This window comes from Cylas formicarius, unplaced genomic scaffold, assembly GCF_029955315.1.
Source record: "Cylas formicarius isolate icCylForm1 unplaced genomic scaffold, icCylForm1.1 PGA_scaffold_2__14_contigs__length_35257938, whole genome shotgun sequence".
In the NCBI taxonomy this organism is placed as follows: domain Eukaryota; kingdom Metazoa; phylum Arthropoda; class Insecta; order Coleoptera; family Brentidae; genus Cylas; species Cylas formicarius.
The window spans coordinates 19308379-19325903 of NW_026844319.1; the positions used below are offsets into that span (position 1 = coordinate 19308379).

The 17525-nt window shown below is 33.4% G+C and overlaps 1 protein-coding gene across 5 annotated transcripts in view; it reads right to left on the reverse strand.

Moving 5' to 3' along the window:
* Positions 1-780: 780 nt before the first annotated feature.
* LOC132698694 (alpha-catulin) overlaps positions 781-17525 on the reverse strand; it is a 91386-nt gene continuing 74641 nt past the window's right edge. For 4 of the 5 annotated variants that reach the window (XM_060664891.1, XM_060664894.1, XM_060664890.1 and 1 more), the window contains 8 exons: positions 17346-17515; positions 14618-14872; positions 10095-10373; positions 8279-8434; positions 8043-8219; positions 6069-6275; positions 5692-5869; positions 794-931 (listed from right to left, as the gene is read on the reverse strand). In XM_060664891.1, the coding sequence (XP_060520874.1) occupies positions 5726-5869; positions 6069-6275; positions 8043-8219; positions 8279-8434; positions 10095-10373; positions 14618-14872; positions 17346-17515 (1388 nt within the window). In that variant the 3' untranslated portion in view covers positions 794-931; positions 5692-5725. Of the gene's footprint in view, positions 932-5691; positions 5870-6068; positions 6276-8042; positions 8220-8278; positions 8435-10094; positions 10374-14617; positions 14873-17345; positions 17516-17525 lie in introns of all 5 variants that reach the window. The other variant, XM_060664892.1, reaches the window with a different exon arrangement.

Sequence of the window (17525 nt, forward strand, 5' to 3'; positions counted from 1 at the left end):
TGAGTACTAACAGGGGTATTTTCAGGATATGGTAATACGAAACTGGACAAATATGACTGTAGACTAGAGTTCGCATTTTGGCCATAATGTGACGGTTTTCTGTTTATTTAGTTTGTGCTTTTTTAAAGATAGTAAAAGGTATGAGTAAAATCTGTGACTATGTAGAAATATTTAATGTTTTATTAGGAACGGCCGACTTATAAATCTGTGAAAATATGCACGCAAATTACTAATATATCATTTTGATAACTGATTTCTTTTTTTTTTCCAGTATGAGCCTCTCTTAATTGCTTCTCATATTTGTTATGGTTTATTATTATTATTATTATTGTTCTTTAAAGTTCAACAAACGTCTAGTAAGGTTGAAGAATTCGAATGATATGAAAATATGAGAAATCAATAAATCACGTTAAGCTAGACTTGAAATTCGTGAGTTAATAGAGCGCCACCTACGTAGGATAGAATAGATATGGGTATATTTATTTTATGTTCAGTTGCATTTCTCAATGTTGTCTCTGCTTTCAGTATTGGAATGGAAGTCTAGATTTGTTTAGTTCATGACCGTACTAATATGCATGGCATAAGTATCATTGCCCAATACAGGTCATCTACCGCGTTTATATTCCTTTTGTTTCCCGTGGATTTTTAGACGAGAGTAAAAAATAACGGTACGCAAGTTTTTTTGTCAACATCCTGCTCCGAAGTGTGCAACGGTCGAACCGATGTCCTAGAACAACAGGAAGGAGACTCGGGTGCGGCGAGAGTCTCCCTTGTTGCGCCGGGACATCCCCAACTGTCATAAGCTTTGGTCACCGCCACTGGCCGTGCCGCCTTTGCTGTCCCCGCTGCCACCGCCGCCGCTGGACGACCCGCCGTCGCCACCCATTCCTCTTCCGGTCCCGCTACCGCCGCCTCTGAATTCTAGTTTGTACTAAAACACAGATCGTGGAAATAAAGTAGCAAGAAAACGGGGAGGAATAAGGGGTGGCAGCTTCGGCGGCGAAAATGTTTGGTAAGACTTGCGGCTCACTATTAGTTGAGTGTCATTTAAGTAAAGTACCCTCCGAAATTCTCCTGATGTTCCAATTACTGTGCGTGATATACCCGTAAGTCTGATTGACGAAATATAGTTTATTGCTAGCGACATTTTTACCGATTAAAGCAACAGTTATATTTGGAGGTGTTTAGTATCAAAAAGAAAATTTTGAAAATGACCGAAGCTGATTTTTTAAAATGTCAATCTGATAATTTACCTTTATGGTTTTAGCTTTAAATAGAAAATTTTGCCACTAGTTTTAAACCAATATAAAATTGTAATCAGTCCAAACTTTTCTAGTTTTTAAAATGCAAATGGAATAACAAATAAAATGTAAATTATGCAACAAAAAAAGACAAGGATTTTGTTTAACTAGTGGAAATCTATATACTGATTTTAAAGTATATTGGCATTGATGAGTTAAAGTTAAAGTGCTCTTTATTTTATGTAGATCAGAAAGCCATTCCTATGGAGACTGCAATAGGTGCAAGTTCGAAGAGTTAAAAATAGTTTCGCTGTCAATGCTAAAGTGACACCTGAACATAATGTTAACACAAAACGATGGCTTTAATTTTTTGGTAGACGAATAAAAAGTTTATCCGGCGTTTTACGGGCTGTACTTAAACATGATGTCACGATGTGTAATATTGTTTTTATGTTGCTTCCATTATTATCATGTAAAGCACACTAAACACAAATACAAACCAAATAAACATAAATGATATAATTCTCACCTGAGAATAACACTATAACATATCGCCGTATCGATCGCAAAGCAGCAGTATGACGTCACGATCATTACCGTGCGTTTAGTGCAGTTTAAAAAAATAGCTGGGTGTCGCAACTTGAATTATATATTGCAACTTAAATATTAGGTTTTAAGTTTTGATATTTGGTATGCGTTCAATGTTCAAGTAAGAATGATGGTAGCTCTATTGATTGGAGACTAAACTTGTAGAGAGGCTGAGGAGTTTAATGTCGCCAGCTTTTAAGGGTATCACTGAATGTATCAATGGCGAAAAGGCTTTTGGCTAATCAAAATTAATTTACAGGAGAGTTTTATCGTCGTTTCAATTTTATTTCTCAGAACGAAAATTTCTGAAACGTACTTTACCTGGCGCTCCCGCCTTAAGTTTACATCTATTTTTTTGTGAAGGATTTCTTGGTTTGCTTTAAACCACTGACGAAAATCAATCAGAAATAAAATAACGGTTTAGATTTAGATTTAGAAAATAGATAAAAACTCGAAACGGTTTATTTTCCTTCATATATGACGTAAAAAAAATCGGAGTTCGTTGAACAACATTAAAATGATATAGCTGATATAAATAATTACTCCACATATTTACAATATATTTACCATGTGCTTGTAGGATAACATGCGCAAATTTCCACACTGTGCCTTTACCTAATGTTTGCTTTAGAAAAACTTAGGCCAAACAACAAACTTAATCCAAAGAATTATCAAAATACGACACCGATTTTATGACAAGTATTATATACAACAGCCAACAAGTGCTTTTGTTCAATTTCATCAAACATTTTCGTCACGTCACATCACAACATATAATATGATCACAAAGACGTGTTAATATATACCCATAAAACAAGTCACACTATGTCCTAAAACGGTCGTTAGTGAACGCTACTATCTAAAAATAAACCTAAGATCCTACTTCGACATGTCTATCGATGTCATATATATGCTCAACTTATTACCCGAAACTCTCGAAAACGCCCATGCAGCCATAGCAGTCGGTTCATGGGGCTGGACGCGTTTTCGAAGAGGTACGGCAATATTAAAAGCGCAAGAATAATAAATCCTCAAAAGCTGTCAATTAAATCAACTCCCATATAAATCTAATAGCCAAATATCTAACACAATACACAATACATCGACTAGCACCATCAAAAGTAACCTGGTAATCGTCATGGTGGTTGAGGGCCGGATTGCCGGGAATGTTTTTAAGCTAATTCAATAAAAACAAATCGTTTTTAATGTAATGCGTTTAAATTTGTCTCGACTTAAAGGGGAACTAATTTCGACAGCAAAGCAAACCCATCGAGCAAATGCTTTTTTGGCAACGGCTGCGAATTGTACAAAATTAAGAGTGAGCCGAAAACGAGAAAACCTATAGTAGTATAGTTTAGTCCTTAACATTTTCAATGAAAAATGAAAAAAAAACACATTTTAGCTCAATCCACACCATATAAATATTTTTCAATTAGTCAGATAATGTCAGATTTTATGTTGAGACATTTAAAGTGTCAACAATGAGGTTCGTAGCTGCTGCGAAAGGTTAAAAAAAAATGGGTTAGAAATTCGACAGGGAAAGGACCTTTTTAAATTTGCTAGGTTGATGTTTAAAATGTCCCTTGTGAAGAAGAAAAAGAAAAAGGATGTTATTCGAATTATAACGGAGCAACCTAAACAGCGTATTCAACATATTAAAATAAGTAAAAAAGTTTATATAAACTTATATCCTAAAATGCTTCATTTCGGAGATATTGCGAAAAAATCGGTTTTTCCTATTTAAAAAGAAATCGTCTAGACTGTGCTTTCAAACTTGCTAGGTAATATAATAATTATTAATTATTATTAACCAAAACTAATAAAATTGGTTATTGTTCAATTATTATTACAACTTCGTTTTAGTGAAAAAAACTGAAAACATTATTTGTGTTTAGAATTGCTTAGGGTGTCTAAATTTATTAACAAAACTTTTTTATTAAATAAATATAGAAAAGCTTTTTTTAAATAAAATCATTTTTTTTTTGAAATATTTCAACACCTTATGTCTCCAAAACGAAGCATTTTTGGATATAAGTATATATGACATTTTTTGCTTATTTTTATCTGCCGACTACGCTTTTAAAGTTTCTCCATTGAAATTCGGACCACAATATATACCGGGTGCACCAAATTAGGTGCGCACTACTGCTAATTTTTTTTATTATAACAGATATGAAATTTATGAAATTTTAATAAATTAATTTTCTAGAATAATTACCTCTATATGTTTCAAAATCAGTTTATTTATTTTTCTACTAGTAAAATTCATATAGTTGTACGCTGTCGTCGAAAGGAAGTGTAACCGGTCAAACAGGAAATAACATTACATCTTGAGCAGCTCCGCACATAATTATTTTGGCTCTAGAAATCTGCTTTGCTGCCGAATATTAGTTCATATTGAAGTCGTGTGATAGGTATTGTTGTTATTGAACTATGGATCACGGCCGGCATAAAATAATTTCGCGCTAAAATTTATTTCAACGTTATATAAATACAATTATTTTATTCCGGGCGGGACTTGTTTTCGAACGAAATTAATTAATAATTATTAAAAATATTGCGAGATTCGTAGGCACATTTAAACAGTTTAAAACGAACTTCAACCCAATCCAATATAGTTGAATTTATAACAATTGGGTGGAAGCTGTTAAACACAATTATTACAATTAAAGTTTGACTTTTTAGTTATTTTGTTAGTTGGTCCTTTTAAGCCCGATATCTTACCTAATTTCAAAATTTTAATCAGTAATCATTATTTAAAGACGAGTTTAAGTATGTACCGAGTGTTTGGTTAAAATTTGACACCATATGTGGGTTGATTACAAGTTACATCAAAAAATTGTAAATAATGATGTTCTGATGAGAATGTTTTTAGAAAAAATTAGATTCTCAAGATTTAAAATTTTTATTTAAGTAAAACTAAAATGGTCCTTATTTCCTGATGTCTTTTTTTTTATTCGACTTTTGAACGTACAATTTTTTGATAAATAAATGTCAAATTCCAACCATCAGACACTCTGTACATTGTTTTATTCACGAAAATTGTTAAAATGCTCGAGTCAAATATAGAGAAATTCTAACTAACGCTACTTTAGCTCAAAGATAAAGTCGTAAAGCTAAAGTCTGTGCCACTATTAAATCATGCCTCGGAAAATTTTGACATTTCATGAAATAAAACAGTGCCATACAATGAAAAAAAAACTTGGAAAACCGGATAGTAAATGTCTATAAATGAATGAACATGAAATCGGCCCACAAATCGTTAACTTTCTCGAATAATAACATTAACAAGATCAAATATAATTGGTCAGTGGAGTCAACTATCTCTCATTAACTATTTTCAGTGCAAAATTCTGATTAAGAACCATTCAATTTCGAATACCAAAATTAAGTCAAAGAATTCAATTTGTTGATATTGTTTACTTGAACCGGTGAATCCTATACTAATCTGGAATGACAACGGTCTATGAGACAAATAGGTAATAGGGATTCTTGTCTTTCTTTTGCTCATTTATGTAAGTGGGAGATTTCAGATTTTCTTTTGGCATTTGAAAAAATGTTACCGTCTAAAATAGTCATTTCGTTCAAATAAATGATTAAAATGATTTTACAAAGCATACGTTGATGAACAGATAAAAAATTGGGAAATATTTAGATAAAAAAAAATCTTTATTACAGTTCTTTCGATTAGTATTAGTACAAAGAAAATAATTCCCGTTATTACCCGTCTCAGTCTAAATAAAGTTTTTGTCACCATATCACCGTTCCAGTTGCATGGATGTCACTGATTTTAACAGAGAAATGTTGACCCTCGAATAGTTGAAAGTTAGTTTTGGTTAGTTTAAGATATAAAGACGTTTACTTTTCGCACGCGTCATCGGAGTAACGGAAACTGGCTATCTAGGCAACGTACGGCTTCTTTGGAATGCTTTATCGCCAGTAATTCGGCGCAGCTCTTGAGGGCTGAGTTGACCGGTTAAGGGATCACCGTTCACTTGGTCGCATAGAACGTTAACCCTTTGTGGTAATGTGATATTAAACTAATAAACAAAAAAAACCAAATAAAAGAAAAAAATACGACTGTTGCGCATACCGAGTGAATAGGAGAAAATAAGGCAACGGCACTAGGTACGGGCAACGCATAAAATTATAACAATTTGAAAACTGATAATAATGATCGTAGTAATCGTGGAAGAGTGGAAGTGCAACAAGAGACAACAACCCGAAGGATTTACTTACTTTGGTGGCGCACTCGAAACACGTCGTGACGACCTTCGAGATAACGTTCATAAGATTTTTGGTTTCTTGAATGACGTTGTCAACTTTGGTGAACGTAGCCGCTTTACCAACGGTGTGGTCCTTAACAGTGAATTGTAATCGCTGAACGAACGTCGGCACTTTATCCAGATTTTCCAAAAGTTCTTTCTTCAACGTCCCGCCCGGTACCTAGGTCGACAACAAACTTCGTTTCAATGTGTATGTTCAGTATTAGATTTTTCCTGTCACATTAATATTTTGTGTTCTTTCATTTCGTGCGGATTAAAAGACAAAACATTTTTATCAGTCCTTTTATTATATTTTGAAGCGTTGTGAGCAAATCTGTTTGCTCCGGATTTAAATTGGGAGCCCAAATGACTTTGTTTATTCAAAGACACCACGTAAACAAAAATTCAAGGTTAGATTTTTGTTTTCCGCGGCCAGCGTCACGTTATGATTATTTTATAGAGACTCCGAATTATTGGAAAAGAGTAGACTGTCCTTGGATAACAAAACTTTGTATATCGCTCTTAGACCTCCCTTATTTTTTTTTCTCGGCTGCTGACCCCTGGGTGGGCCCTTTATTATAGAATGACCAACAGCTACAACTTTCAAATAGTCAACCTAATACGACTTTTCATTCTTTTTTAAAGCGACGATTTTTTCATTTGATTTTTTTATGTTTTTTTTTTTGTATCAATTTGTATTTATTAATTTTTTAAATATCAACACAGAGCTTTCGCCCTGTATATGTCTCAAATGCCAAAAAAATAGACTCGGAATTTAAGTTATTTTAACTATTTTCTACGATATTTATTTGACATTTTCCAAGCTATGGTATTGCAGTATAGTATACCCATCCCAATTTTTCAATCAATCGATATTCATGTAAAAAGCACGGTTATGATTAGGTGTATTCTTATAAAAATAAAAAATAAATATTACCCAGAGTACCAAAAAATTGAGGTAATCTAATATTACATTTTTAAAAAGAAACCCCCCCAGAATATTTTCGATTTAAAAAAAAATCTATGCAAATATCTTGTTATAAATATATAACATAACATATTTATCTTTTATTGTTTTTGAATTAATGAAGTTTTTCTATTTATTTGTTTTTGATGTGCTGATTCCAAAAATGTCAGCTCTAGATACAAGAAAAACAGGTTAATTGATATTAGTTCTGATAAAATATAAGGATAAATAAACAAATAAATATGCTTAATGGTCAAAAATGGCCAAAATAGAAACACTTCCGAAGTGTTTTCGGAACGCGAGCATTGAAGATGCCAAGTGAGATTTTGGCGAAACGTCTGCAGGATTCCAGTCGGAGTTCAACGAGCGAACGGATGATATCCCGGAATATAGTGTCATCACATTTTTCCATCCGTGAATCAATACGTGAGGATATATATATATATATATATATATATATATATATATATATATATATATATGTATATATATGTATATATATATATATATGTATATATATATATATATATATATATATATATATATATATATATATATATATATATATATATATATATATATATATATATATATATATATATATATATATATATATATATATATATATATATATATATATATATATATATATATATATATATATAAACTGTTGGAGTCTGCAGCTCTATTAAACTTCTAGTAAACTTCAAGTCGTATACAAGAAGTGATAAGTGACCAATGTATGTAAATCTATTTTTTTTTAGCAACTAGCAACTAGACTGACAAAATTTCCGGGATCTTTTGGATTCTGCACCAAAAAATTAAAAAAATTACCCAGAAACAGTTGAAAAATCCCAGGCGCCTAAATGTGTGTTCACCTGTATAATCGTAAATATTTAGATAAACCTACTGTATTTCGCGACTTAAATTCAGCAATAAATGTGCTGCTGGTAGCCATTACTGTCAGTCAATAGCTCTTACCTGATAACTAAATTGCCGTATAACTTTATATAGTCTGTTCGCTTCTTCGGCGAAATACTCCGCTTGCGTAAAAAGATCCTGCGTTGTCTTCAAGGGACCTTCGCCTTTAGTGAACTGGTACATCGTGAAAGCCATGGAAGACATGTTTTTCGCCCTTTTGACGATGTCATTATTTTCCTAAAATAGTCTCACGTGAAACCAAGACCACCGAAAGAAAAACAAAAGGGTGCACTTGCATCTAACTGAGTGCTGTTGTTCTCCTGCCACTTATCAGTCTCGGCGTCCATCTCACTCGTCGCCAGCTTCATTTCTAAACCGGACTTGGCGATTTTCTCCTGCTCCTCGGTATCGAGTCTGACCGCCTTCAACGGTTTAGAAGTCGTACCGTGCTTCTGCAGATTACCGAAGAGGTTAAACATGTTTACAGTCCAAAGATCTTCTCCCGACTGAATATCTTATTCCACAAATAGACCGGTTTTCAATGGTTGTTTCTATGAGAACGCTTGCGCGTATTTGTGCCAGTTTTCGTTACAATGGGAAATATTTGGTGAAAAAAGCTCGCGGCGACTGGGAAACTATCGGCCAAGTTGGATGCCGCCCAACAGTTTTGACGAATCGACTAAAAGCATCCCCCCGGCAAAGTAGAAAGATTTATGCTCCGGGAGTGTTCTAATTTCCGCTCCGGGCGGCGACGGTGTGATGATCGTTTTGTAGTCTAGGGAGACGAGCGGGAGGGAATCGTGTACGAAATAAAGAAAAATATTTCTCTGCAATATTATAGGGTGTTTGGAAAATAGAGTATATACCGGGGTTTTTGGAACAAGCAGAATTCAAAAATGCTAACATCAATCTTGTCAGATTTACCACTTTTACGCTATACCTCACAATTTTGTTGTTTTATAAGAAATGTCCTTTTTATTTTTGTTGCCATGAATTGCGCATGTCTAATTTAGAAAGGACTCATAATTTTAAAAAAATTGTTTCTATTAATTACTTAGTTGCGACAACGCCAATTTTTCAGTAAAAAGTACCAGAACATTTAACCGTTCTCCCAAAATTCAATACTGCGGGTTTTTGAACAAGCAGAATTCAAAAATACTAACAGCAATGTTGACAGATGATATTTATAATTCCGGTAATCTTTCACTGCTTCCAAAGCTTCCTATGTCTAAAAACCTTCAAAATTCTAAGATTTTAAGAATTTTTTTATTAAGCGTGCTAAATATAGAAACACACAACATTTTTGATTTCTGCATGTTCAAAAACTCCCAGGTATTGAATTTTATCTTTCCACCTTTGGCAGTTTTGGAGGTAATATTTAAACGTTCCGGTACTTTTTATTGACAAAGTGGTGTTACCGTAGTTCATTAATTAACAGAAATAAAATTATGAAATTACGAGACTTTGGTAAATTCGACATGCGCAATTGATTTCAACAAAAATAATTAGTGCGTTCCATTTAAATTAACAAAATGATGACGTGTAACGTAAAAGTGGTAAATCTGACAGCATTGCTATTAGCATTATGTTCAAAAAGTCCCAGGTATTGAATTTCTCGTTCCAGCTCTGACAGTTTTTGAGATATTTAAGCATTCCTTTACTTTTTACTAACCCTGTATAAAATGATACTTGTTTTGTTAATAAACTTGTATTGTATCGAAATTTTTAAAATAAAAAAAAACTACTATGCGTTAAAGTAAAAAAAATACTGGTTTCTGTGATTTTATCAGAAATAACTATGAAGTAAAAATATAATTGTAAATTATTTTGCACTTAAATTTTGTCACTTTTATGACCCAGTCAAAGGTATTTGTGTTTACTTACTCAAATTGACAATTTTAAATGTATTATTTATACATGTTTGTACAATAAATTATTATTATTTTTGAATTAATGAAAGCCAAGTATTTAAGCCTCGTTAGTAAAACTAAAAGTAAGACTTTCAAAATGGGGATTTTAATGTGCTCAGAATTGTTTCCCTATATACCTATCGTTCCTTTCCACCGCTTTGTAACTGTAATGTTAAAAAATGCCAAAATGTGCGGCACTCACCCCGGGCCTAGGTAATGACATGTAGACCTGTTTTTCGGGCTTCGCCTGGCTAGTATCCAGGACGTCTTTGACTATCGTCGTGACATCAGACACCAGCCATTGATACATTTCGGCAAACACTTCCAGATTTTCTTGGGCGATCTTGCTGCCGGGGTGGAGAGCTACCGTTTTGGCCGCGGTCACCACCTGAGGCCCGTAGACCCTGAGGTTGATTTCGGTAAATTTGGCCGAAACTTGAAGGGTTTCCGATACGGCCACGTGTCGAAGAAGTTTACACACCTTGAGGGGGTAACGAAATCGATTGTATTTTTGCTTCGAGTTATGCTATTCACTAAGTTTATGTATATGCAATTGTGTTGTGTCTCGTTTGCGCCCATTACTACTAATAAACGCTTTGAACCGAGTTATGCAGGAGTTGGAGGCTGATTATGAGGATAGTGGGTGCTAATTTTAACCCTTTGTACTCGTATGTCACCGTATAGGCGGCACACCATGTCTTATCATTACAGCAGGTTGGCCGGTCTGTCATCCCCTAAGCTCATTTCTAAATTGCTTTGTTGAACCTTCGTTCAGGACATGTTTTCGTAAAAATAAAAGATAGTATAATATTTATTTTATACATGCCATGGGAAGCTGTTTATTTGATGTTGATGTATATATTTCAACCACTTCAGTCATTTTTGCATTTTGAATATTACTCAGTTTTATAACTAACACGATTGGGTAAAGTTCGGTGTACTTTTTTGGCGTATATTTCGAAAAAAAAAATTCAAATGCCCAAGAAATGTTTACAAGATGAAATTGAAAAAGAATTGCAAAGTAGTGACGATGAATTTTATATTGACGTGCCTGAAAAAACAATAATATAACACAACCAGGTAATTTTGGTCCATGGCAGGACGTCCATGCCACTTCTCAGCTACCAGACAGGATTCTACTTAGTTCTGGGGATAAAATGATAGGACCACAAATTCCTGATGCTTGTACAAAACCCATAGATTTTCAAGCTCTTTTTTACCGATGAGCTAATAATAAAAATAGTGGAACAAACAAATAACTACGCTAGACATAAAATAGCACAGAAGAGGTTGTCAAAACGTGGGTAGATACTATAGTAGAAGAGTTTACTGCATTTATTGTGGTTGTCCTAAATATGGGTACGATAATCTTATCTAATTTCCAAGAGTTTTGGTCACAACATTGTTACGCCAAAATAACTTTTTTTAGTAGCATATTTAGAGGAGAACTATTTTTACAATTTTTTTCTGTGCTCCATTTGCATGAAAACCATCTCTCTTAGGGCTCGAACTCAGAAAGTCAGTCACTATTTAGATTATTTGGACAAGCAATTCATAGAAGATTTTGTTCCATCAAGAGAGATATTGGTAGACGAATCTGTTGTTGGATTTGTAACTTATAAGTTGTAAATAAGCCAAATGTAGCGGTCAATTACAATAAATTTATGGGAAGTGTCGACCGCACAGACCCTTATTCAGCGTCATACGGTTTCCTGAGAAAGTCTTTAAAATGGCGGCGAAAGTTATTTTTCTGGGTACTTTAAATGTTTAGTGTCAATCCATATTTATTGTATAAAATTTCACAACGGGGCCAAAACAAAAAACCAATGACACATCCAAAGTTTGTTCGGGAATTGGCTGACGAGATGACAAAAAACTTTCGGCAGTGGTCCAAAATTTTATATTTTTCGACAAAATGATGGAAAGAAAAAAGACTGTGCGGTATGATCTAACCGTAAAGTACCAGGGAGCAGGCGGCAAACTAGCTATTTGTGACACGTGCACCCGTAAACATTGCTGACTGCTTCGAAAGGTATGGTCTGTTCATAGATATAAGAAAGTGACCAATTGCTTTTGAATGGGATTATCCAAGGGTGGTCATTAACATACAATGCAACAAGATTATTACCTAAAGTTTCGGAATTTAAATTCAGGTAAAATTGAGGTCCGTAATAGAAAATAATTTTATACCTACCTGTGTTTAATATTCTTTGGTTTGGTATACTACTTAGTTTAAGTTTATTAGTAATCATTTTTATTTCGTGTGTAATACAGCGTGTGTTGAATCGTGTGCGAATTATGCAAAATATGTGCGAGTCTAGTGTATCTCAGGAAATGCTTCCGCCCAAATGTAAAAAAACACTATTCTATTGAGACTAAGGAAGTTATAAACAAGTTAATTTGACTCTCAGTGAACGTGGTGCCAGCAAGCAAGCATATTTAGAAGTAACGGTCACATTGACGAAAATTCCCACATCAACTGTATTTCAGCGAGGAAAAAAAGAAGCGATGCTGACATTTTCATGACTATAGATGAAGGTGATCAAGATATAATACGGCGTAAAATTTACCAGTTATACGAGGAACAAAGCGTGCCTACAATAGATATCTTTAGGAGACTTGAAAAAGATGAAACCAGTGTTAAATGTGGCAGAACTACCTTATAGAAGTGCATTCAACACATGGGTTTTAGATTTAAAAAAATTGACAAAAGGTAAGTTTTAATGGAATCTTTTAGAATTCGGAAATGGCGACTGGAATATTTAGAAAAAATTAGGATTTACAGAGAACAACAAAGGCCAATTATTTACTTGGATGAAACCTGGTTTGACACTTATGATACCCCGGAAAAGGGTTGGGTTGATTCAACTGATAAGTGTAAAACAAACGCGCCATCAAAAAGAGGTAAAATAATAACTATTTTGAATGCTGGCTCTAAAGACGGCTGGATTCCAAATGGACTTTCTCTGTCTGCGAAAATTATTAAAGATTCTTCTCTGGATTACCATGAAGACACCACCGCTGATTTATTTGAAAGTTGGTTTAAAAACAAACTAGTTCCAACCATTCCTCCTAATAGCGTCATTGTAATGGACAATGCAAGTTATCACAGTAGATAGTTGACTAAAACCCCTTCCTCATCTGACACAAAAGCAACAATCCAAAACTAGATGTATAATAACGATATTTATTTTCACGAAGATTATACCAAAAAGCAATTAATTGAGGTTCTACAAAGCTGTGATAATTATGCAAAAAATCTAGGGGATACAGTTTTAAGGCTTCCACCTTACCACTGTATATTTAATCCCATTGAACACGTTTGGAACCAACTAAAATCTGCCATTCGTCGTAACAATGTTTTTCCACGTGTTACCTCCAATGTCCTCAAACTTATAGAAACCAAAGTTATTAACATCCCTCCACAAAGTTGGGCAAAATCTGTTAAACATATAGAAAAAGCAGAACAATGGTATATCCATATTGCAAATAATATAGAACAAATAATAATTAGAACAGGCGATGATAGCGATAGTGATACTGACATATTATGTGAATAATTTTCTGGGTAATTTAAATAGGTAATAAAAATAATTTGTAATTTTATTTTAGATACATAAATACATAAATAAATAAATATTGTTTAGTATCTTTCCTAACAAAACCTCAAATAATTAAATTCTAAGCAAAGTATGGACCTGTTCGGCGATATGTCATTCTTACAGCTTGCCCGGGTCTTTCCTTAATTCGTAACAATTAGTCACCTTCTATCTATGAAGAGACTTTACCATACACTACAACATTATAGGATGTAATTTTTTTATATTGTGTATGAATTTATTTAATAATAATAGTTGTGATTATGATAATAATAATAAAATATTTTTTAAAAAATCTGTTAGTTTTTATAAAGCGATTTTTTTATTAAAAAAAAACTATGTAAAAAAATCCGAGTAGACAAGGGTTAAACGGAACACCCTAAATATTGTTGTTTCAGATAATTGATAATTACAGATGGAATAGTTGTAAATTTTCTAAGTAACTAAACAACTTTCTTTATAGGAGAAGGGCATTTAAGACATTTTAATAGTGTTTTTTAATTTCATTTTAATTGTTATTTTTATCAAGCTGTATTAGTTATTACAGAAATTGTTAACAAAATATCATGAATAGATCTTCCTGCATAAATAAAATTACACAAGTCAATATCTCGCAAATGGTTAAACGTAGTGTTACATGAAATACGTCTAGAATTTTGGGAGAACCACAAAATAACAAAAATATCTACGGGATTATGTTTAAAATAAGGTAGCGTTAATATATTTGAATTTAGCTGGTTTAGCATTCATATAACAGATCGGTCAAGTGCGGTGACGCCTCTGTATATAACATAATTTTTAAAAAACGATTATTACGTTATAGGGTGCCTACTTTTTCGATGAGTTTCATTGTTCTATTTAAAATTTCAATACTAATAGTAGTAGTTTAAGATTAGGACACCCTGTTGAAAAAAAAAAAACAAGTGAATTCTGAAGAAACTCATTTTAAACTCTACAACTTTTGTATATATTTTGAAGTTTAAAAGTTACCATTGAAAAAGTGACCATTATGTATATTGATTCTGTATACGCTTCCTAAGTTTGATTTATTAACTTAAGTTTTCTTATCGTTTCCACTAAAAAATCCTCTGATTAGGGCGGCGTTCATAATAAAAATTGAACAAACCTCTAAGATGTGATCGATCGATTCTTGGAACTCGTCTGAGGTGCGATGAAGCCGGTCGATGTCGCCTGTAACCGCCTGCTGACGGATAGCGACGACCAGCTCCAATCCCTGCTTCGTCGCCGAGCTTAATTCCTGCGCCTGATTAATCGCCGCGTTCGCTAGATGGCGCGAGAGGTCCATCGCCGAGTTTATGCAGGCCTGAACCGACTCGCCTATCTCGGGACAATTCGCTACCCCCTCGAAACCAATTGGGATCTGAAAACGATTACTTTTCCGTATTATTACTTTATTTTACTCGTGGAAAAATTTAGCTTATAACTAGTAACCTATATCTAAAACATTTGTAAAATCTTTGATGTATTGAATTTTAATTACCTGACCCTGCACTGTATCAACGTTAAATCCTATCGAGTTTAGTCATGTGCGTTCTAGAAAATAAATTATAACCTAAATAACAAGGTTTTCAGACAGTTATGACATTTTTTCTGCAAAATAGTCGGGGCTAAGATTGTGTTCTAGATGTAATGTGTTTTATGTTTAGGTTGAACAATATAAAGAAGTATCGTATACAAAAAGTTCAAAACTCCTGCTTTAGATAAACCAGGTTACACCACAATAAATGTGCTATAAAACTCAATTTCGAACGGATGTTCATAATTTAAAATTTCATAAGCCTTACTCTACTGCAATATCGAAAAGAGCACTTCAGCTTTTTTCATAACAAATTGGTTCATTAGTTAATATGTAGCGCAGTTGTTATTTTCCACTTTATTTTCCTTAATCGCTTATTATGTCCTATCTTAAATTATCCCTAGCGTTATCTAGTGCTTATTTTAAGAGATAGTATTGTACACATTTATTTATTTATACAATGGTAGAAGCAAAAAATTTCGTTTATATAATTTTTGTACAGAACCGATGACATACTAATAAAACAAATGGAATAAAGAAGGAAATACAAAACACAAAACCAATTTTTTTGAATAAAAAATACTATAATGGATGCTCGAAAATTGTAGGCTAAACAAAAACAACTGACGACATTTTTTATTTTACAGTGAACGACAAAAACAAATTTATTTCAAAAAAGTGTTCGCACACGTCCATCATAATTTAATTTTAAAATGAAGAGGTAAATTGTTACAATTACATATTTGCCAATAAAGAAAGTGATAGAATAGAATTGATATTTTAATTTTTATTGTATTATTACAGTGGTTAAACTTGACAGAAAATTTATAGAAACAGGGCATGTAAAGGATCGTCTGCAATGAGAACACAAGATTAAACATTAGATAACAAGTTGAGGATAATCCATATCGTGCATGTTCTGAAGTAGCTTCAAATAATGATGTTAGCCAACAAACAGCTTTGCGTGTATTATTATTATTACTAGAGCTGAACGAGGATGATCCCGCCGTAGATTACAATTTTGTGAAACTGTGATGAAAATGTGCAACCTAAATCCATTTTTTCAGCGTCAGATACTGTTTAATGATGGGGCCATTTTTGTTTAAATGGTGCGGTAGATAAACGGAATTGTAAGTATTGGAGTACAAATAATCCCCGATCAATGGGAGAAAATCATACACTACATTCATAAAAAATAAATATTTGCATAGGGAATTTCAATAACAAAATTATTGGACCTTATTTGTTTGATCAAACCCGATATTTACAATTTCTTCAAAAGAACTCCAAAGTCAAATCCAAATCAGTCTGACATGCCAGGTAGACAGATTTGGTTTCAACAAGTTGCTCGACAAGTGTGTGAATATTTATATAGCGTATTCCCCGGACAGTGGATTAATAGAATGTGCTCAAAGATCTCCAGATATCACTCCATTATTACATAAAATTTATAATTAGATACGAAATAGGGCAAATTAATGAAAATATCTGCAGTAACGTGTATTTCTGGATATTTTGCGTTAAACAAATTACGAAGTTTTTCTTGTGTTCTCGTTTTATCTTTATATCCCACAAAAATAAAAATTTAAATTCTCTGAATACACCATATTCACTTTATTTACTGACAGAAATGTAATTGTAACAATTTAAGAACTTTAATTGGTACTAGCTACTTATTATTTCAAAAATTAAATTTCTGTTTTTCATTCTTTCAATTTAAAGCAGAAATGGGTTAAAAAAAGTTGTGTTCCCTTAAAAAAGAGGAACTCAATATCGATATATGTTTTTGACCACCCTGTATATTTTCTGTTTATGGACGTGTGAGAGAATTTTTCGTAAACTCCAAAACCTGATTTTTAAATGAATTTGTTCAATATTTTAAACCGTTCACTAGAATTATAAACAGTGGTAAATGCACGGTCCAATCCACGTTTTTAAATTATATAAATATAATTTAAATTTAGACTTTCTTGAATATGTCGAGAACATTACCGGGTAACCGCCATTAAAGCTAAGCAATTTTTACCCCGTCGATTGCGACTGAATGTAGGGGTGGGCAGTTTCATAATTTATGGAAAACGGAATTAGAGCATCAGAGTTTAAATGGCACTCCGAATCCGGAAACAAATTACTGCGAAAAACTCACTCCTGATAGGATATTAATGGGATTTGACTCTGTTTACACGTTTTTCCGGCACGAATTTTAAACTCGTAGAAACGTTCATCAATCAAACAATGTTGGAACTTTATGTATTAAAAATTAAACTGAACCCCACCAAACCAAAACATGTTATCTCTTGATTGATTATCTGCTTACCAGGTTAGCGTAGAGGCCTAGAAGATGGTCCAATTCGACTTTCAAACGTTCACTAGCCTCCAAAATGGCTTCCCTGTGTTCGTGGGTGGTATAGGCACTGTCAGTGAAATCCTGAGTTCTTTCCAGCACCGCCTCCAAGGCCGACGGCAACGCTCCTTGACACGAAGGGTCTGCAACCAC